This window comes from Bidens hawaiensis, unplaced genomic scaffold (genome assembly GCF_021521415.1).
Source record: "Bidens hawaiensis isolate Kalapana, Puna unplaced genomic scaffold, B.hawaiensis_p1.1 tig00004020_1, whole genome shotgun sequence".
NCBI classification, from domain to species: domain Eukaryota; kingdom Viridiplantae; phylum Streptophyta; class Magnoliopsida; order Asterales; family Asteraceae; genus Bidens; species Bidens hawaiensis.
This window is the reverse complement of record NW_027491236.1, coordinates 1,258,007-1,279,607: the sequence shown is the minus strand read 5'-3', so window position 1 is coordinate 1,279,607 and position 21,601 is coordinate 1,258,007. Positions and strand designations below refer to the sequence as shown.

Genomic DNA, 21,601 nt, shown 5'->3' with positions numbered 1-21,601 from the left:
TTGCATGCATAACTCGCCGCATCGCGAGGGGCACCGAGCTAGTTAAACTATAAATGCTAGTCAAATAGAATAATAAGATCCGAAAATCCGGACCGACCCGAGAACGATTACAAGGAAATAGCGAGCGGTTCAAACCTACAATTACAAACAAAATTCCGCGAAAATTCACAATTTCGTCAGATCTTTCGTCAAAGTCTTCTTTTGAATCGGTATGATAATATGTTACACAATTTCGTTATAAGATTTGATTGATTTTTATTTATATTATATTCATATTCGACGTGTTTGATCATCTCAAATCTTAATTCATGGTGCGTAACATAATTTTATTGACTGCTGATCTTCATGAAGAACAGGCCGGTTTAATTTTTACGTTCTGACGTAATATTAATTTTGTTTGAGGAAGTAGTCAAAGGCCTGTGATTTAATTGGTAGTATTTACAGATGTGTTTCATGTAGAATTATGTTGAAACTTGTTTTGATAAGACACAAAGACTTGTAACGTTTCCACCGAATCGATGTGATTTCACACCATCATTTTTCAAAGAAGACTTTGTTTCTTATCTGATTATATATTTTGCACACTCGAGATACTATAATCTGACATTGAGACGTATGATTCAGAAAGCTATCCACGACACGATTTCAAATACGAAACCTACAACACGTTTCATACATAAACAATTTCTTTGTAAGTAGTGACCAGTTAGCCGCTGCTAGAATAGTTTAGGCAGTTCTTCCAGTTGTGTATTTAAAGCCCTTGTTTTAAAACACAAACTTTCACACGGCATGATGAATTCATATGTGATTTGAATGATTTGGTATTGTATAACTGTAGTAGTGCTGCTATGATTTACTCAATTCTTCCTCTCTGTAATTGAACTTTAAAATTTGTTTCGTTATACGAGTTTGATGACTAGGCTCAGTGTTAAGTATTGGCTGCAGTTCTTATGCTTACCTGTTGTTGGATGCAGTATTAAGTTAAACACACTCTAGTGTGGACCCATGGGGACTAATGTTGATGCTGCAAATACGGTAGCTATATACTGTACAGTATCATTGATTTTATTAATTTTGGTTAACCATAGGATAATTATTTAATAAAAAGCTAAACTAAAATCAAATTTTGATTTCAGGAAGGAACCGGAAGTGCTCTTATTGAAAAGAATCCTAAAATTGTTTTTGTCCTAGGCGAGAACTTTGATTTTTAGCACATATATTCATTATCCAAACAATCATGCTTAGTAAAAAGATCATACTAATTTCCCCAGAAATTTTAACTTGTTATTGAAAATGTCTAAAATAACCTTCACACCTCGAGCAGGAGGCCCGGGCAGTGGTAAGGGTACACAATGTGCAAACATTGTAGAGCATTTCGGGTATACTCATCTCAGTGCTGGAGATCTTCTTCGGGCTGAAGTACAAACCGGGTCTGAAAACGGGTATATTAGTTATATATGTAATATACATATTGTAAATATTGGTATTTTTTTAAAATATCTTTGTTCTGAGTGGTTAATAGGACCATGATTGAGAAAATGATGTCCGAAGGAGTAATTGTTCCTTCAGAAGTAACAATCAAGCTTCTAGAAAGGGCGATTATGGAAAACGAGAATGACAAATTTCTAATTGACGGGTTTCCTCGTAACGATGAAAACCGATCATCCTTTGAGTCACTTGTGAGTTTTATAATCTTAAACTATATAAAAACTTATCTTGTTTGATCTGATTTTTTGGCATTAAAGTTTGAATATTTTGGTTTATATAGACTGGAATTGAACCCGAGTTTGTTCTTTTCTTTGATTGTTCTGAGGATGAGATGGAGAAGCGTCTGTTGACCCGAAACCAGGTTGGACTTTGACTTGTTTAACCAATCGTCAAGAATGATAATAAGAGTTTGACTTTGTTATTTGGTCATGAAGGGGAGAAAAGATGATAATATTGACACAATAAGGAAGCGGTTTAAGGTTTTCACGGAATCTAGTCTCAATGTTATCAACTATTACAACTCTAAGGGGAAGGTCAAAAAGGTAAATTCATAAGTTTTTTTTGGCTTGATTACTACTTGAATATGTATGTATGGTGTGTGGTGTTACAATAACTAATAAGCAATCAAATTTGGTCTCTAGATTGATGCTAGTAAGCCTGCTGAAGAAGTGTTTGAAGCAGTAAAGGCTGTTTTTGCTCCTCTTAGTTGATAAGGTATAATTATAAATACTTGTATCTATTGTTCAGTTATGATATATAAGTGGTTATATATATTTCAGGATTTTTGAATTTGGGTTGGTAGGCTGATGCACCAATGTACCACGAGACGGATCATGGTAAGGTAGTTTAAGGTTACTCCAATTGTTTGTACGATCATCCGTCGTTATATTGATTGAACAAAGTTTGTATCGTATGTTACACGAATAGTATGATTATTATTATTGATTGTTTTGTAATGCTCGGAATTGTACGTTGACCATAAATCCTAGTCACGAGTCAGTTTTATGCTCTTTGAGTAATTATGGTTCGTCTTCTCCAATGTGATTTTCAAGTCTTCATAAAAAGTTTCTTTCATGACAAAGAATTTGTCAACTCCATAAATTTATTTTGTAATTCTTTTTGTTTTTATTGACCATAAGAACACATTACAGTAAAGTAGAAAGCTGGCTTGTAATTCCTGATATGTTTGGGTTTGAGATTAACAGGTTTTGTGTCATAAACAGATCGACATGATACAATGCAGACCTGTTAAACAGGTTTGAGCTTATTATTCACCTGAGCTTATTATTCATCTAAGCTTTTGGTGATCTTATATTATATTTTGCTATTTGTTAATTGTAATGTCTGTTCAGGGGCGTATCAGGTTAGGTAATGTTGTGTCATGTCACTATATAGGTGATCTTAATCATGTTAAACTAGTTGTGTCGTGTAACACATGAGTAAACAGGTTCATCTTTGTGTTTGAAGAAAATGATGAGATTCATGTCATATTCATGTTTAGCATTTATGTTAGCCGTGTCTGTTTTGTTTAAGACATGTAGAACTGTTTTGTTATCCCAATTAGAAAGTTTACAGACCCAACAATACCATGCTAATTAACAGTATCATGTAAATCGCAACTTGTGTAGGTTAGGTAATCTTCAAAAGGTTATTATAGGAAAGCAGCGAAAGCAAGATTCAAACATGAGACCTTTGCTAGAACGAATCAATTGGTACCACCGATCAAATCCTTAAGGGTTATATGTTTTGTAATTTTGGCTTGCAAATCGAGTATTTTAATTTTTTTAATTATGTAAGATAAGTTATACACCATCAAAGCCTAACATAAAATTTAATGTTTTCATTTAGCTTAAGGGATGGAATTAGTTTGCAGATTAAACCCGCAAACACGTTTAACTAGACACAGACACAAGCCTGTTGATTTTAATGCATTTTATTAAAAGCTATTTCTTGTGTTAAGTTGAATTGGGTATTTTTATATGACAATAATACTTAACAGTTGTTTTGTGTATATTTATATTTTGAGTAGTAGTGTGTAACGAACTCCAGCCAAACGAAGTGTGTTCATATCAACCTATAAATATGTTAACGGTCACATTATTCGTAAAATTGCCAAAAAAAAAACACTAAACTTTCCAATATAGATAATTTGAACATATAGATCAATTATGCTAATTGTCTAATGACTAGAAGTTCAAACAAAAATGATACCATTATCCTTAATAGTATCAAGAACAATCGCCAGCCTCCCTTCAATCCTCTCATTCTTTTTGGCTTCAAACGCCACTGCAAACACATCCGCTTCTTTCGACCTCTCGGCTATCTCAACCTCCCGATGACTCTGCAAGCCTCATTATCTATATGAGCGAAGGCAGTGTGTTCCTTAAATCCTTCGCATTCAAGGTGGCAACCGATATCACTTTGCTAGTACCTCTATGGATCACTTTTGCATGAATGAATCTTTTAGAAAAGAAAACGTTTAGTTGAAACGGTCTCATGTACATATCCGTCCTTTGTTTCCATGACTTCTTGTTGGGTTGTTTTTCTGCTTCACTTCGTGATCTTCGTGTCCACGCGGCTTGCACAACAAATCCCTACAAAAAAAAAAAATATTGGAAAATGCTGAAAAAACATAAAATAACTAGAAACCAAAAGAACCACTTTTTGTTGCTCAATGTACAGCAAAATAAGCTTTATTTACAGCCAGAAGTTGTATGTCTGTCGTATGTTTTACGTATCATCATTTTTATCAAGTAAACCTTTTGTAATCTTTTCGTCTTTCTGATTTTGTTTACATTTAAGCCTCCTACATGTCCTCATTTTGACCCTCATGTATTGGCCAATTTTCAGTTATTTCAAGTCTCCTATAAAGTCTCACTCTTTTTGTGCAGACTGCAGTGGGAAGCATGCTTTGACTTTCATGGTCAAACTGACTAACTTTCAACTTCAAATTGAAAGAGCCAATATAATTCCCAAGAATATTAAAAACCACATCACATATTGGTGTTAAGCAAGTATTCTATAACAACATTTATTAACATTAACATGTTACAAAAATTAAGCTAATTAGCATATGAAAAGTGCTTCATTTGACTTCAAAAGTCAAGGCACGGGAAGCCATTGAGTAATTAGGTTTTCACTATTCACTTATCATAAATTAAATGTAAAAATAGAAAGAAATGAAAGATTTGAGGGTACCTGGTTCTTGAGGGAACGACTTGACGAGACTAAACTGATGGAAAGATTCTTCGATTGCTGAATTGAAGAACACCATGATAAAGAAACTGGGTTGGGTGATCGATTAATTGAGAATTGTGAATGGAGATTGATAGATGATGATGAAGATGAAGATGATACACATGAAGCCGCCATTGAAGGTCCAGGCAAGACTGAGAATAGTAGTAGGATAACGAATGGCTAAAATGGCATTGTTTTGCAAATATATCCCTAAGCTTTGACATTTTATGCATGTCTAAAACTAGTGTTAACTCGGCGCGTTGCGCTGGGAAGACCTATAAAACACAAGCGTTGTCGGTCCATGCGCGTGATAAAACACAAACGTTAATTTGACGCGAATTTGATTGGTTTCGATTACATGCATATGATACCAGAACTAAAACCAAAAAGTATATGAAAATGGGGGTGGACCGATGGGTAGCCGTTGTTCCAAAAAAAAAACTCAGTCGTTGATTAGACCTAAGCGTTGTCGAACCTGAACGTTGCGACGACGTGTTTACGCAAATTCAGTCGGTTTCTGTCACACCATTATTGTACCGGAACTAAAACAAAAAAAAACAAACAAATACAATTGGCATTCGGTCGTTTCGTTGCATTCTTCACAATATCATAACTAAAACAAACGCGGTGAGTCTACGTGAATTCGGTCGGCTTCCATCATGTTCATTACGATACCAAAACTATAAGAAATTGATATTCGATTGGTCGATTTTCGTTACAGTACCGGAAGTAAAACGGAAAAAAAATGCATTAACTAATATGGGCCTATGGTGCCGCCAAGTGGCCCAATAAGAGACTTGGTGGCACCAAAGTTCTAAATTATATTATATAATAATAATAATAATAATAATTAATTCCTTTATTTGTGCATACCAACAAATTATTACCAAAATGTTAGATAAAGCTTTTGTCTGGTATTTTAACTAATATAACTTCCAATCAATATCATGATTAAGTTATTATAATGAAATACTATTGTAGTTCTTGAAATGGCTATATAAATGTAAATATAGATATGAGTGAGATAAGTTTAGCATTCTAGTTCTAGTAATAATAAATCTGCTACTTACGCTCCCTATGGCTATGATTAATCACGTTTGCTAACTTGTCAACACATATTAAGTTATCAACGGCAATTCTGAGTTGTAAATGTCGTAAAATAAAGAGTTATGATCATAAACGTTAGTTCAAATTAGTTTTTGATGTAAACTTCTAAAACCTTGTTTTTGTTGTGTATACAAGCTATGATTTAACGTTTGGCAAGCATAGTATAGTAATCTAACCAATAGACTTAGATTATGTGATATACTTCCTGAGCATAAGAGGGGGGCACGCCATGTTGGTTTACACGACACCACATCGCTCATGCGTGAGTGGTGAGAGCATGAGGATTACAAACATGAGACGTGAACTAGAAAATTGGTCAACTAATAAAATGAAGACACATGGAACAGAAAAAAACAATTTATCCGTAAACAAATTATAAGATCGGCGTCTCCATATGGCATAAAACTATAACTTGAAAGGGTCTAAAATGTCAACGTGTAGAAACTTCAAGGGTTATTATAAAACATTTTCTGGATATGAAAACAGAAACCGATAAATCGATCTCGAAGATATCGAGGGTTTCATTTCATTTCATCACTCCTTCGATCATCTCAATTTCAGATCATAATAATCAATCGTAACGTTTCGTTATACAAATCCGTATTCGTGTGTGTATATATAGATATATATACACACAATAATACACATATAATACAACATGAGTGTTGAGCTGGCTTCGGACACCCATGGGAATCTGGACGAGCAGATTTCACAGCTCATGCAGTGCAAGCCGTTAATCGAACATGAGGTTTTCGATTCTCTCCCTGGATTTTATGTTTTTTTGCATTTTAGGGTTTCTATTATTTGATTTTTTCGTAATTATTTGTTTTATATGCTTTATTCTGTGTGGTTTGTGATGGATCTGAGTTTGTTGAAAGTAATTTAGGGTTTGATTGATTAGAATTGGAGTATTGTGTTTTTATTGATCTGAAATATTAATTTCTTTTGAGTTTGTGATGTGGTTGATTAATATTAAGGGACTTGACAATGTGATGTGGTTGATTAATATTAAGGGGAAAGTAGTTAGTACTTACTTTAGATTTCTGGCTGTAAATTTTGACTTTTAAAGTCAAAGTCAACACCTACCTGAAACGTGTCAAGAGACTGATGCTCTCTGTTTTGAAACTTTGTGACAAGTTAAAATGAGAATTAAAAGTAGGCGCGTGCACAGTTTGGTTTGGTTTGGTTAATAGTCTCAACCGAAGTGATCATTTCGGTTAATTTTTTCTGTTTGGTTAATTTCGTATTAACCAAAATCAAATTTGAGCTAAAATTTTTACTTAGAAACACATTAAATGGATGCATTAATGCATGAAATAAATATATAAATGGGTGAAATTGAAATATAAATACATGAAGTGGTGGCATGAATACATAAAATGGTGGTATAAAACATGAAATACATGAAGTGGATATGTAAAAGCAAGATATATATGATAATATGAATGGTTCGGTTCGGTTAACAAAGGGTACAAAAAAATCAGTTTATCGGTTAAAGCAGGTTCGGTTTTGTTGGTTTTCGGTTCGGTTTGTTTATTGCTCACCCCTAATTAAAAGAGTATTAGGAATGGACTGATAAATTCTGTCAAGGTTTGGTTCATTATTTTATTGAATTTGACATAAAAGGTGAGCCTGCAAGACTCGAATCTTGGTTCAAGAAAGCGGTTAAAAAGACGCGCCTCATGTAGAAACAACCTAAGAGATGCAGAAGTTATGGAAGGTCTACTTGATAAATAGGTTTATGTGTAAAAAAATGTGAGATATGCAATTTCTGATTGTACATAAACCTTATTTGGTTGTACATGGAGTCTTGCGTCATGTAATATTTATGTTTGGATGTTTTATTAAGTAAGAATTGAATTTCCAAGGATATCTGCTTACATAGTTATCCAGCATATTCTGTCGTCATAATCTGCAAATTTTTGTTAATACTAGTATTACCTATTTGGCTGATTGAGAAGTGCATTGGTCGTCTGTTGGTGTAGGTTAGGACATTATGCGACAAGGCAAAAGAGATATTAATAGATGAAAGCAATGTCCAGGTATCACCATCATTGCTAATTTTATTTTTCACAGTTTAGATAGAAGTTGTCATAATATTGTCTAAACCTTTTCATGTGTGCAGCCAGTAAAAAGCCCAGTGACTATCTGTGGTGACATTCATGGTCAATTCCATGATCTTGCTGAACTTTTTCGCATTGGAGGAAAGGTATTTCTTTTATTGTTACATCTGCAGTAAATTTTTGAAGTTAGATCTAAGATCATCTTTTTATATCATCTGTCAGTGCCCGGATACAAACTACTTGTTTATGGGCGATTATGTGGATCGTGGGTATTATTCTGTTGAAACTGTCACAGTAAGTATACTGCATATTTCTAATTTTGTATTTTTGTGTATATTTATGACTTTTTATCACCAATATACTTTTTACAGCTCTTGGTGGCTCTGAAAGTACGGTACCCTCAGCGAATCACAATTTTAAGAGGGAATCATGAAAGCCGGCAGGTATTTTGACTTTCTCTTTTACTTTTCAACACTAGTTATTCAGTTATATAATCCGACTGTTTATTTATTTTTTATTGCAGATAACTCAAGTTTATGGGTTTTATGACGAATGTCTTAGGAAGTAAGTTTATTGTTCTTATACGGTTTTCAATAACAAATTCTTTATTATATGTGCATTTTTTAACTAGGCTTGTAAATGAAGGGAGCAAATTGGACATGTTTGTGTTTGTTTAACTTAAGCGAACAAATGATAGAACATAAACAGTTAAATGAAAGGGGTTTCCTTGCTCGTGTTTGTTTGTTAAGAAAATGAGAGTGTTCTGGTTCGTTCGTTAAAAGAACGTGAACATGACTTTGTTGGGCCTAAAATTGATAAAACTAGACTAAGTTATAGTGCGTCTAAAAAGGTTAAATGAATATATAAACGAATGTAAATGAGAGAACTTAAACAAACGTAAATTAACGAAAGTAAACAAATGAATATTTACGAACATAAATGAAAGAAACAGGACTTGTGCTAATGTTCATTTGTTTAACTAAACCAACAAAAAGATTTGTTCTTGTTTGTTCGTTTATTAATACACGAACTTGCCCCCGAACGATTAACTAAACGTTAGTCGTATGCAGGCCTAATTTTAATTCTTGATTTGCAGGTATGGCAATGCTAATGTTTGGAAGACTTTTACAGATCTGTTTGACTATTTCCCGTTGACTGCTTTGGTTAGTTACAAATTTTAATGCAACATTTTATGTCATCAATGAGCTAATGGTGGTTATATAATTATGGCAGGTTGAATCGGAAATATTTTGTCTTCATGGTGGGTTATCACCTTCGATTGAAACCCTAGATAATGTAAGAAACTTTGACCGGGTTCAAGAGGTCCCACATGAAGGTCCTATGTGTGACCTTTTGTGGTCTGACCCTGATGACCGTTGCGGTTGGGGTATCTCGCCTCGTGGAGCTGGTTACACATTTGGCCAAGTATTATTTCTTTCTAAAGCTTTTGATTTATTATTATTTACACATATAAAAGTTTGTTTTAGGGACTGTTACAAGTTTCAAAGTTAGTGTTGATTTGTGTAATTTATTTGAAATTGTATTTACAGGATATCTCTGAGCAGTTTAACCATACTAATGGGCTAAAGCTTATTGCTCGAGCTCATCAATTGGTCATGGATGGTTTCAACTGGGGGCATGTAAGTAGTTGCTTGAGTTTTTTTTATTGTTTTTGAGGTTTTCTGATAGGAATGAGCTACGAGGGAAAAGTAACATATATGTATTCTCAAGGGGGCAAAGGGAAAATATTACAAGGGGCTAAGTTTAATATCGGGGGTAGTATAAGTAATAGATTATAAGGCTTGTTACGGTTAGGCATGAGTTTGTAAGATTGTTTGGGCTCCTGCATGATGTATGGAGAGAGGGCATAGCCCTGGATTATCGGATTATCGTGTAGCCTTTTCTTTACGTTTTAGAAATAAATCGTTCTCTCTTTTTGTTCCTATTTTCATCTCTAAATTCTATCAATCACAATCAGAACCATATCAATTCCTATCAATGGTCCGACCTGCAGGATCACTAAATATGTTGGACTTTTGGTTGACAGGATCAAAAGGTGGTGACTATCTTTAGTGCACCAAATTATTGCTATAGGTGTGGGAATATGGCATCTATTTTGGAGGTGGATGATTGCAAGGGACACACATTTATCCAGGTATTTTAATCCACAATGTTTATCATTTTTGGCACTTGAATGGGCATTGGAATATTTGATTAGCAATGAAAAGAAAGTATTTATAAGTGAAGTTGTTTGTTGTTGCAGTTTGAACCTGCTCCTAGGAGAGGAGAACCTGATGTAACTAGAAGGACGCCAGATTACTTCCTGTAAGTCTAACCTGGGATGGACCAAGGATGTAATTTATGACTGTTTCATTTTCTAGGTTTGGTTTGAAGAATATACACATGTTTTGTTGATCTAGTACAATGTCTTTAACGTCAATATGTAGAGCAAGCGCGACCATTGATCTCGTTTAAGCTTTGTTTTTCATCAACTAATGATCCCCCCATCATCATCAGCCGATCATCGGTTATAAAACCCATAATTTCTATTATCGTTTTTTTATCATTAAAACTATGCTTTCTAGGTTACATTGTATGTTTATATATTAACTTAGAAGTTCTAGGTTAACATAAAAATTATACAAAAAACAAGTTCATTTTTAAACTCGTGGTACCTACGCAGTATCATGATCGTTACAGTTACTGCAGCATCATATGATACACATCGAGACTTTGGTTATGAAGTTTGTCTTTTCGAATATAGTATTTGATACAAGTAGTATTGACTTTCTTACAATTATGTAACTGTTGACATCATCTATGTGTTATTGTGTTTAGACTGCGTATTTGTTAATTTTACATCAACTTACACAAGCTCACTAAAATAATAGATACCATCCAACTATCCAGGTATGGTCTTTACTTGATTTAATTATATCTAAACACAATATTATTTTCACCCATCTACGGCATTAAGATTACTTATTCAATAAAATCTACATACTAACATAATTATTTTTTCAGTCCTTTGCTCATACTGGACTTATTGATCAAAGTGTATAAACTACAAACCACATACTGTTACGCTACATTCCAGATTTCAAGGTACAAGTCGACGGGTTTGGTTTCGACAACAATGTAAAAGTATCAGCAGCAGAAAATGCGACTCATTAACCGAGAAACCGCGATGAATCAAAATTTCAAATTTCAGATACATTTTTTGTAAAACAAACAACTTAAAACCTACTTTGATACAAAACTTATTACACAGACACCAGAAAACCTTTATTACCCAGTAGCCTGCAACTCGTTTAAAAACGCGTCACGGTCATCATCATTATCATCTTCCGTTGACTCTTTCGGAAAAGTTAACTTTGACATAAACAACTCATCATCGAGAGCACCCGCTTCCCTCAAAATCCTAAGCATAGCCTCCTTTCCCTTCTCATTCTTTTCTTGCTCACAAATCTTTAAAAACAATGAAACATTATTTGGTTTCGGTTTCCCAAACCGTGATTCTTCATGTGAAAGCGCCTTTTCGAAACAACCCAACGCATCAAAAACCCTCTTATTCCTAATATGCCCTTCACCAATAATCTCCCATGAACTCGAATTCGCCTTCCTGGTATTTAACATTTCTTTAAAGAAGGAATCTGCCTTTTCAACATACCTGTTTCTAAGATACCAACCCAATAACCGATTCCCAATTCTAGCATCATAATTTGTCTTAACCGAAAGCCCTTCATCATAAATATTCTCAGCTTCTTCAATTTCATCCATTCTAACAAAAGCCGAGATCACCGCGTGATAACCCATGTTCGGTATATATTCAAAAACCGTCTTATACGTTTCCCAAATCCGTTTAACGTCTTTCTTTTTCCCGATACTACCATAATGACTCAAAAGATAATGATAAGGGATTCGATACCGACCACTAATCTTGGCTTCAATCTTTTTTAAACAATCTTCCGCCTTTTCAAGCTCACCGAGATTAATATAAACGGTCGATAGAGTACTATAAGTCGTCCAGTTCGGCTTAACCGACACATCAAGTTTCATTTTTTCAAACACTTCTTCCACCTTTTCAACCGATCCTTGGGACCCGCGAGAGGTGATCCAGATACTATAAGTGTATAAATCCAAATCAATGTTGTTTTGCATCATTTCTTGAATTAAGGTTTCAACTTTTTCATGATTTCTTAGGTTCATGTAAAGAGTCATCATCACATTATATGGAAGGGCGTGGTTTGCATAGTCTTTTTCTTTCATTTCGAGTAGTAAAGATTCAGCCTTTTCTTTCTTCCGAGTGTGTACGTATGCGTTTTAGAGGGCCCCGTACACGCGTTTGTCTATTAGAGAATCTTGTAGATTGTTGAAGTAATTTTCGGCACCTGAGACGCCGTCTACCTTGGATATTAGATCTAGTTGAATTGCAGCATCACTTGGGGATAAGATGTATCTTTCAGGTTTTTTATTCATCCAATCAAAAACCTGCGAGAAAATTTAGAACACTAACCGTTACAACATTATATTTAAAAGTCAAACTTTCATTATTTGAAGTTCATCAAAACTGAAGCAAACATTTACCTCTTTGTAACTTTAAAAAGCCATAATTAAAAAAAAAAAAATCTCATGTGTGACATGGTTCTCAAATTGCAACAAGGACAACAATATTCATCAAGAAATAGATAACTAGTTTGACCTACATAAGTCAAATATAAACATTTGGGACAGAAGAAGCTGAAATACAACAATACAACATTCAGACACCTAAATTTCTTACAATTCAAGCTTCCATGGTGTTAAATATAACTAATCAAATGCTAATCTTTTAGCATAAATCTACCAAGAGTATTAACTGTTACAACACTCACTATTAAATATTTCAAAGTCAACTTATATTTTCTAATGTTCATCAAGACTGAAGCTAACATTCATCTGTTTAACTTCTAAAAAACCATAACTTTAAACAACTTCTCATAATGTGATAAAGTCCTCAAATTGTAACATTAATGGCAACCACATTCATCACTTTAACAAACAAAAACCAATTAATTTGACCTAGAAAAGTCAAACATACATACCTCAAGAGCAAGCTTATAACGACCATACTTCCTCAACTCTTTGACAAGCCTACAAAGCTCCCACTTTGTAACAGTTTTGCCTTCATTCTCCCACTGATTCAACACACCACTAGACCCCTTTTCACGGTTACCCATTATTGATATCCGCTTGTAAATAGCTTTCCAAGTAACCGTTGTTCCAGGCTTCTTCTCATAGTCCACTGTTCCATAGCTGGAAGCCTGTGAAACAGGTGAAGTAGATGAACAGTTTGTTATGATTAAAGGGTTAAATTTGGATAATTTGAGGGGTGAATTGCAAAACCCAGATGGGAAATTAATGGAATTGATGGATTTGAGGAAGAAAGATGGTTGTGGCTGAAGTGGGTATTGGGAAATTGGCGAGTGGAGTAACATTTGATTAGGGTTTTAGGAAATGGGTTCAAGAATCTTTGAAGGGTTTTGATGAAGACAGTGGGAAGCACACAAAGGTTATCTTGGTGGTGGTCTTGTCGACATGAGACAAGATACGATGAAGCATATTATAATTATTATTAGTCCCCTAATGTTTCTTTTGGTTACATTTTTTGAATGGTGTTTATATGTTGAACGGGTGATGTTTAGTTGTTTACGGTCTGGTTTGGGTTATGTTAATGTGATCTTTGAGTCGAACTGATAAGTTCGGATTAGGGAGAAGTTAAAACTAACTGGGTGGTCGGGTGTTGTAATGGTTTCTTTTAAAACAGAATCATAGGGTTAGATCAAGTTTATCCTTGACATATCAAACATTTTATCTTTTACTTTTAAGTATGAGAGGCTATAACAAAAGGAAAAGAAAAAGAAATGCTAAGATAATGGAATTAGTTAGATTGATAATTTGTACTTAATATTTGTTAGATTTGTATAAGTGATTTTTTTATTGATATTCTATACATTAAAAAATTATTTATTAACATCTTGCTCGATTTCAAATCGTAAACTGAATCGTGAAACGCGATTTTCAAACCATAAAGTGCAAATCGAAATGCATTACTTCTACTCATCCTATTGATAGCTCGGGTTGGACTGTTTAGTCTGTTTCAAGGGTTTTTTAAGAGCCCTATTTGAATATAAGAACCCAAAGATATCTAATATGTTCTCGCTTGAAGAAGGTTTCATATAAGTCTTGAAAATCAATTTTCTTTACACCATGTAATGGACGCGTATGACAAATCAACAAGTGATCATTTTTCACATATGTCATTGCATGAGTTCATTTTGTGAGATTGGATGCTCATAAACAAAAACATGTAAGAGGAATTCAAGATTTTTATTTGTTAAGGGGGTGTTTAGGATTCCTTATTTTACCTCCTTATAACTTTTCATTAAGTTAATAAGTTACAAAAGTGTAACTTATTAACTTTTCCATCTCACATCAAAAGCAATCCCAAACACCATATTCCTTTTTCAAAAAAAATTAATAAGGTATAAGTTGATAAAAATAAGCAATCCCACACCCCTAAGATAAAATTATAGAACACACTATCTTTATTCAGTAAGATAAAATTATAAAATACTAGTATATTATGAATCTAATAAACACGATCGCATCACACTTAATACTTGTGTCTTAGTATCTGTAAAACTTATTTAACTAGGTTTCTTAAATTTAAAATCACGGTACACTAAACACGTCAACATAAATGTAACGTTTAGTACAACCGAATATAGATACAACGTATAATAAAACAAAATCAAGAGTTAATCACACTGATGAATATGGAATTATGGATGATACATAAGGTTTACCTATATTACATCTTTGCTCCTCAGTTTTCTATAAAATTACAGTAGTTTTAGAGCATTCTCATCCCGTTCCCTATCCCTATATCCATATATATCATATAATTGCACTAAAAAACACTATATTTTTCTCTCATATTCAATTAAATAATATTTTTTTATATCTTTCTCATTACAGTTTTCTCTCTCCACCCTATAATTTACAAAAAATCACTACATTTTCCCAAAATTTACAAAAAATCACTACCTTTTCTCTCTCCACCCTATAATTTACTCTCACAACCACTCACAACCTCACCCTATAATTTACAAACCCTCCTCACATAATTTTAAGGGATGGGTTGGGAATGCTCTAACATGTTACATGCAACACTGGTGATCACTAGCGTGGATGACCGTTAAATTTTTCCGTCAATTATACCAAAATGACTAAAGTAACCCTATTATTAAAAAAAGACCGGGTAAACAAAATACGAGGTCAAAATCGTCAAAAGATCGGAAGAATACTCTACTCATGTTTAGGGTTAGGGTTTAACTTGTGGCGTATCTATAAATCATCTTATTATTATTCTCGACACACCACCGTATACATTCTCGATCTGCAAATCAATCAATCAATCTCAATTCAAAGATGGAGCAGACCTTTATCATGATCAAGCCCGATGGCGTTCAAAGAGGCCTCGTAAGTTATTCTACTTAAAATCTGAAAACCCAATTGGGGTTTTTGTTCAATTTGAATATTTAGATCGAAAAACCCAAAACCCAGATGCCGTAATCATAACGTATCAATAAAGATTATGTTTTTATACTGTTTTCGATGAATTTGATATGGGTTTTTCTGGGTTTTGAGTTTTGTATCAAAAATTTTGAGGAATGAATGAAACATTGGTCTTTATATACTCGATCTTGACGAATCTTGATGTACAAGTTTCGTTGCGTGATGTACAAGTGTCTATTGAATAGTTGGTTCAATGCTGTGGTGATTGTGTTTTTTAAGATTGTGATTACTTTGATTTTGTGTAGGTTGGTGAAATCATTGGTAGATTTGAGAAGAAAGGATTCTCTTTGAAAGGTACATCTTTTACTTGATTACAATTTGTCTAATCTCACAAAGATTAAAGGTAATTAGGAACTAATGGGTCCTCTAAATCATGACTTTTGGGCATGATTGTGTTGATCACATGCATATTACCCTTTGGTTGGTATTTAATTGATCAATGAGAATTAAAAGTAAACAAGTTTGTAAAGAATAAGCGAGTGTATGAGAATGACGCTAAAGCTTGACTTGTGAATAACGTTAAAAGCTTAGCCGTGTTGGTTTATTGTATTAGTAGTATTTATTATCTATATGCAATTGTTTTTTTATGTGTTTATAATTTTAGTTTATAAAATATAGAACAATGTTTATTCTTAGATATATGCACTATTATATTATGTTAATGTTGTAGTATTAATAAACGAACACATGTCTAATCAAGCTTGATGTGTGAAGCTTGATCTTTTATGTCTATGTGGATAACCAAAATTTGTTTACAAGTTTTTGTAGATGTTTACTTATACACTTGTACATCAAAAATAATAGTAATTTAAAGTTTTAATTTATAAAGAGAATTCGTAATTCAATTTACATATTCAAAAGGCCATCATTGTTCATCAACTACCTTAGTTTTGATGGTTGACTTTTTATGTGAATATAGGATTGAAGTTCTTGACTGTTGACCAAGCTTTCGCCGAGAAGCACTATGCTGATTTGTCCTCAAAGCCGTTCTTCAACGGGCTAGTTGAGTACATCATCTCTGGTCCCGTTGTTGCCATGGTTTGGGAGGGCAAGAATGTGGTCACCACCGGACGCAAGATCATTGGCGCCACAAACCCTGCTGAGTCAGCTCCTGGCACCATCCGTGGTGATTTTGCAATCGACATTGGCAGGTATCATCCGTAATCAAACTTGCTCAGTGATTTTGACTTCACAAGTCAAAGGTTGACTGACCATTGGGTTAAAATAATTTGTTTTGGTGTGTAGGAATGTGATTCATGGAAGTGATGCGGTTGAGAGTGCGAAGAAGGAGATAGCTTTGTGGTTCCCTGAGGGTGTTGCTAACTGGTCAAGCAGCCTCCACCCGTGGATCTATGAATAAGCGTGATTCGAGTTTATGCTATGAGTCATGACCATCCTTGATTAGTTTGCTTTGAAGGTGTCATCTGTTTTTGGCATGTTTTGTTTTGGATTTTGACATCGCTTGAGGAACTTTTTCTGCGTGTTAAATCGGTTATGTTATGGTTGTTATGCTTTCTTGTTCTTATTTGCTGTTCATTTTTTTTTGTGCATAAAATAGATTAGGATACAAAACTGGTAAACGCATTCTAAAAAACTGTGTTAGAAAATATACAGCTTAAACAAGCAAAGGCTGATATTATTAGTAATAATAAGTCACATAGTGAGAGAACTTCTATACAATCCCCTCCTAGAAACTGTGATTAAAAGGGTAAAAAAACTAAAAATAGTTAATTAAATGTAGATCAAGTTAACATTGTGTAATGGAATCAATGCTTTCTTGTTGATGGTACAATTTTGTCTGAATCGAATCTGGTGTAAATGACGACACAAATGTTGGGTCACCAACCGTCGTGAATGGTTATTGGAACATGACATTTGTGGTTGCCAATGAATAAACTTCATAAGTTGGCAAACTGTATTTTTGTTTGATACGATGTTGTTGCTTAGGTATCATGTTGATTACTTTCTCGTCTTCTAACCGTCTATACTTGACGAGATAATGTTTAACTGGCTCAACATATTCCTGAAACCCTAATGTAGTTATAGCCCAAATTACATCGTCACCATTTATAGTTTATAGTTTTCCTCTTTTCACGTTGACATTTATCTGACGTTTCACCCGTAACAAAGCTGATACACTCGGAAACACATTCTTGGACCATCTCTTTTACGTCTTATGATTTTTTCCCATTCCCGGGAATGACCTTTTTCATTATCTGACCAACGTTGGCTACTGGGAGGAACCGGTCTTGTTCTTTGTTGTTATGACATCTTTGGTTTCCATTTTGTGTTGTAATTCGGGTTACATTTCTTTTGTTGGTATGGATTATATGGGCAAGATATTAAATGGCTCAAGAAGCATAAATGTAGGCATGCAAAGAGGTTGACCAACCTTGCAATTTCATTTTACTTGACTTGTTCTGGAGGGTAGTTAGGTAATTTTGCAACAATATAATCTGAAATGGTACCTATAATCTAGATTAGGATACTTGAATAACGCTTGAGAATGTACATGTAATCTTTTGTTATACAAAGAGCTTAAGCAGCGCATGCAATCCATTCATTTTCTTTCATGATAAACACAGTATAATCATATTTTCTATAGAAATTGAACATTGGCTTTTCTTCAAATTGCAAGTTCTCTCTATTTTCATCAATGCAAACCAGTTTTTAAAACATTGATTTTCACTCCATCCAATTTGTAGTATGAGATTCCCAAGATTTGAAAGTAGTTTACGTAGGTGTTATATATGACCAGAGTGGGGCAACATGGATCTTCAAATCTGGAGAGTGTAGTGGCATAACACACAAGAAAGTTGCCGTTTCAAACAAAAAAGGTGTTATATATGGTATGCAGGTATTTGGATCTCCCTAAATCGTGTAATTACTCTCATATTTAATTATTTTGTCGGTGCTCTCAAAATCTCAACCAGATAATTTAGAAGATAAATACGACTATGCATATCGTTGTACTATAAATAGACCAAAGATAGTGTTTTATAGATTTCAAACCATCTCAATGAATTGTTGAAACAACACCTTCATTCATGAAACACAGTGTGTCAATATGACAGTTAATATAATTAGCAACTTTTATCATAGGAACCATTTACTATTTCATATTGGTCGTCAAAGCTAACACAGATTGTTATTTATCGCACATTTGTTGTTGATCGTACAATGATGATACTGATCAATCAATTATTGTTGATTGATTAGTTGCTACTGAGTTGATTCATCCAAACTGTTGATCAACCAACCACTTTTGAGTTGATTGATCCTTTACTGCTAATCAATTTGTTACTGGTTGGTCAGTTACCAACGATCACCCAATCATTGTTGATTACTAAATTACTACTTGAATCTCGTATGGAGGCGCCGACCCCTACCATTAAAACTATATTAGCTTATAACTAGTGTGCACTCCGCGTTTCTTAGCCCACAAATAAACTTATTTGGATTTTCCTTTGGCCTTAAGTAAATCTTGTTTATTAAACGATTCAATAACACTAAAATCACCAAGATATACATGCTATATCTTTAGTTGTCTACACTCTCCCTAATGGTAAGGTAGTCTTAGGTTTTTGAGTCTTGGAAAAGCGACGCTGCGCACACAAAAGCTCTCGCCATAGATGGTGTATTAATAACACTTTATGACATCACACATGAAAAGTCCTAACTTGTGTTACATGATCATGTCACAAACATAGTTGAGTTACCATACATATTTTCTTAACAGATTATTTATGGAATATCTTTGAAGTTTTTATCAATATGACTAAAAAGCTCTCAGGGTCTAACTGTCTAAGTATGGTACCATTAATTTGTTGTTTGGTGAGGGTTGTACTATGCAGGCAACCATAGCCACAATATCCACTTTTGTTTAGGTTTGATATACAGTCATACTAATAAAGTGAAGACCGATGATACGAGTGAATTTGATATTTGACGGAATTGAACTTGAGAACAAACCAAAGAGTCCAAAATCTTTATAAACCAAGGAAGTAATTAATGAAGTTTAGTTCATTTCCTTAACCTTTTACAAACAACATGAATAAAAAAAAGCATCTAAACTATAGGGGGTTCAATGCCATTAATATAAAATCAAGCATCTTTTATGTATATATATACTCATCACATACTACTTATTATTATTATTATTATTATTATTATTATACAGCCGCTGGCACCCCTAATTTTACAAACCCTAATTTTATAAATCATCACCATCTTCTTCTTCTCAAATTCATGGCACAGAACGGCTTGAAACCTAATCATTCATCTTCGGATGAAGAAGAAGAAGAAGACGACGAAGAAGTAACCTCCGCTTCAGAGTCCGATGAAGCCTCCGATACAGATTCCGGCCAGAAAACAACACAGGTACCAGTTACATCTCAATCCGCTAAAAAATCTCAACCTCCAGATCCGTCTTCATCCGAAGGCGAAGAAACCGATTCCGGTAACGATTCAGATTCCGATTCACCGCCCAACGCCTCCGCCGTCGTTGACCGTAACGTCAAACCTATCTCTTCTGTACCAGTGCAATCCAAATCGGCTAAAGGAGGTGAATCCAAATCGGTGTCCACGCCGCCGCCGGCGAAAAGTAAACGGCCGGCGCCGGCTCCGGCCGCCGTTGAAAAAGATGCGAAGAAAGCTAAGAATAATATTGTTAACGGTGAGCGGAAGAAACCGGTAGCTCCACCAGATCCGGATTCATCGGAATCGGAAGAAGCAGATTCCGATGACGATAACGCTTCCGATTCCGATTCACCGGCTAAAAAGTCCGGCGTGGCTGATTCTAGTGTTAATGTTAAACCTGTTTCGTCTAAGCCAATTGAACAACGTGAGGCACAAACCCTAGCTTCCAAAAGAAGTCAAATTATTAAGTCTCCGGCGAAGAGTAAGCAATTGCCGGCGAGTAGTGAGAAGGATGTAAAGAAAGGTAAGAAGACTACTGCAACTGATGATGACACCAAGAAGCAGTTGTTTCAGAGGCTGTGGAGTGAGGATGATGAGATTGCTGTGTTGCAAGGTATGATTGATTTTAAAACCGAGCGGAACGGTGAGAATCCGGTTGCGGACCCGGACGCGTTTCATGATTTTATTAGGAAGTCGTTGCATGTCGATTTTAGTAGGTCTCAGTTGATGGATAAGATTAGGAGGTTGAAGAAGAAGTATGTGAATAATGTGGCTAAGGAGAAGAAAGATGGTAAAGATAGGCACTTTACCAAGAGTCATGAACAGAAAGCTTATGAATTGTTGAAATTGGTATGGGACGGTGATGGTAACGGTAAGCGTAATACTAAAGGGAAAGAAGTTAAGAAGAATCAGAGTCAAAAGAATGATAATTCTAATTTGAAGGCTACTGGTACGCCTGCTAGTACTGCTGGTGTGGTGAAAGCGAATGGTGTGGATGATAAAGATAAGTTGAAGATGGACTCAATGGAGGCTGAGTTGGAGAAGAAGGTGGATATATCGAGGTTTGTTCAGTATGGTTTAAGGAATGATTCTTCGATTCTGTCGGAGGAGATTGTGAAGGCTGGGATGGAACTGGTTGAGGGTTCTAAACGGGCGGAGTTGGAGGCGAAGTGGAAGAATTTGATGGAGTTGGAGCTTGAGCTTTACGTTAAGCGAATGGAGTTGTTGAAAGAGCAAGCGTTGATGGTGCTTGAGGCGGTTAAATCATCAGGAAATTGAGGTAAGTTATGGCTTCCTGTTAATGATTGATGATGATGATGATGATTTGTAGTTTTGAATTTTTATTAATAACTTGTAGTTAACTTGCTATGTATTTGGGGTTGGTTTTATGTTATTTTGCTTCTTGATGTTATGAACTTGATATTAGTGTTTTAAATTAAGAAAAGTTTAACATGTTTCATGTTTCAGTTTCATGGTTTTGTTGATTGTTAGGATCGGTTGCTGGCTTATTTCATTCTTCGCGTTGATGGTTTTTGTGTGATCTTGTTTCCCTGCAAAATGATTTTTAGAGGTTTCCTTTATTACAGCGTACTTCTCTGTCAACTTTAGGTCTGCAGTTGGGTGATATGTGAAACAACAATTAGGAATGATTTATTTGATAAAAAGGG

General features: G+C 34.6%; 4 protein-coding genes and 2 pseudogenes across 7 annotated transcripts; 4 read left to right on the top strand and 2 right to left on the bottom strand.

The window, feature by feature from the left end:
* Positions 1–184: 184 nt before the first annotated feature.
* On the top strand, positions 185–2,359 carry LOC143625108 (UMP-CMP kinase 3-like). Of its 3 annotated transcripts, XM_077095556.1 has the most exons (9): positions 185–209; positions 975–1,035; positions 1,137–1,191; positions 1,325–1,442; positions 1,523–1,679; positions 1,769–1,849; positions 1,923–2,030; positions 2,130–2,202; positions 2,268–2,359. In XM_077095556.1, exons 2-8 carry the CDS (start codon positions 1,006–1,008, stop codon positions 2,196–2,198), a joined length of 618 nt encoding a protein of 205 aa, XP_076951671.1. In that variant the 5' UTR covers positions 185–209; positions 975–1,005; the 3' UTR covers positions 2,199–2,202; positions 2,268–2,359. The 3 variants fall into 3 exon arrangements, with proteins under 3 accessions (XP_076951671.1, XP_076951672.1, XP_076951673.1); XM_077095558.1 differs by lacking the exons at positions 185–209; positions 1,325–1,442 and having other exon boundaries at positions 980–1,035; XM_077095557.1 differs by lacking the exons at positions 185–209; positions 1,137–1,191; positions 1,325–1,442.
* A 4,113-nt stretch (positions 2,360–6,472) lies between these two features.
* LOC143625107 (serine/threonine-protein phosphatase PP2A-2 catalytic subunit-like) lies at positions 6,473–10,432 on the top strand. Its single transcript, XM_077095555.1, has 11 exons — positions 6,473–6,580; positions 7,818–7,874; positions 7,958–8,041; positions 8,118–8,189; positions 8,267–8,338; positions 8,419–8,459; positions 8,992–9,058; positions 9,129–9,320; positions 9,446–9,535; positions 9,943–10,050; positions 10,159–10,432. The coding sequence occupies exons 1-11, from the start codon at positions 6,491–6,493 to the stop codon at positions 10,222–10,224; spliced, it is 939 nt and encodes a 312-aa protein (XP_076951670.1). The 5' UTR covers positions 6,473–6,490; the 3' UTR covers positions 10,225–10,432.
* Positions 10,433–11,083: 651 nt separating this feature from the next.
* On the bottom strand, positions 11,084–13,462 carry LOC143625106 (pentatricopeptide repeat-containing protein At1g02150-like; annotated as a pseudogene). The gene is made up of 2 exons (XR_013152216.1): positions 12,980–13,462; positions 11,084–12,386 (listed from the first exon to the last, which is right to left on the bottom strand). The product of XR_013152216.1 is annotated as a pentatricopeptide repeat-containing protein At1g02150-like (transcript).
* Positions 13,463–15,318: 1,856 nt separating this feature from the next.
* LOC143625105 (nucleoside diphosphate kinase B) lies at positions 15,319–17,033 on the top strand. The gene is made up of 4 exons (XM_077095554.1): positions 15,319–15,419; positions 15,761–15,809; positions 16,435–16,666; positions 16,761–17,033. The coding sequence occupies exons 1-4, from the start codon at positions 15,369–15,371 to the stop codon at positions 16,873–16,875; spliced, it is 447 nt and encodes a 148-aa protein (XP_076951669.1). The 5' UTR covers positions 15,319–15,368; the 3' UTR covers positions 16,876–17,033.
* Positions 17,034–17,262: 229 nt separating this feature from the next.
* LOC143625028 (nuclear transcription factor Y subunit B-6-like) lies at positions 17,263–18,075 on the bottom strand (annotated as a pseudogene).
* A 1,688-nt stretch (positions 18,076–19,763) lies between these two features.
* On the top strand, positions 19,764–21,307 carry LOC143625027 (GLABROUS1 enhancer-binding protein-like). Its single transcript, XM_077095495.1, has one exon. The coding sequence runs from the start codon at positions 19,764–19,766 to the stop codon at positions 21,210–21,212; it is 1,449 nt and encodes a 482-aa protein (XP_076951610.1). The 3' UTR covers positions 21,213–21,307.
* The last annotated feature ends 294 nt before the right edge of the window (positions 21,308–21,601 follow it).

What these genes read in the sequence shown, in the direction of transcription:
- LOC143625027 (XM_077095495.1), top strand. Translation starts at nt 19,764, where the DNA reads ATGGCACAGAACGGCTTGAAACCTAATCATTCATCTTCGGATGAAGAA.
- LOC143625105 (XM_077095554.1), top strand. Translation starts at nt 15,369, where the DNA reads ATGGAGCAGACCTTTATCATGATCAAGCCCGATGGCGTTCAAAGAGGC. An exon ending in ATGGCGTTCAAAGAGGCCTC is followed by an intron (nt 15,420 to 15,760) that starts GTAAGTTATTCT and finishes GATTTTGTGTAG; the next exon opens with GTTGGTGAAATCATTGGTAG. An exon ending in TTTGCAATCGACATTGGCAG is followed by an intron (nt 16,667 to 16,760) that starts GTATCATCCGTA and finishes TTTGGTGTGTAG; the next exon opens with GAATGTGATTCATGGAAGTG.
- LOC143625108 (XM_077095556.1), top strand. Translation starts at nt 1,006, where the DNA reads ATGGGGACTAATGTTGATGCTGCAAATACG. An exon ending in TAAAATTGTTTTTGTCCTAG is followed by an intron (nt 1,192 to 1,324) that starts GCGAGAACTTTG and finishes CACCTCGAGCAG; the next exon opens with GAGGCCCGGGCAGTGGTAAG. An exon ending in GATCATCCTTTGAGTCACTT is followed by an intron (nt 1,680 to 1,768) that starts GTGAGTTTTATA and finishes TGGTTTATATAG; the next exon opens with ACTGGAATTGAACCCGAGTT.
- LOC143625107 (XM_077095555.1), top strand. Translation starts at nt 6,491, where the DNA reads ATGAGTGTTGAGCTGGCTTCGGACACCCATGGGAATCTGGACGAGCAG. An exon ending in AGCCGTTAATCGAACATGAG is followed by an intron (nt 6,581 to 7,817) that starts GTTTTCGATTCT and finishes CTGTTGGTGTAG; the next exon opens with GTTAGGACATTATGCGACAA. An exon ending in CTGGTTACACATTTGGCCAA is followed by an intron (nt 9,321 to 9,445) that starts GTATTATTTCTT and finishes TTGTATTTACAG; the next exon opens with GATATCTCTGAGCAGTTTAA.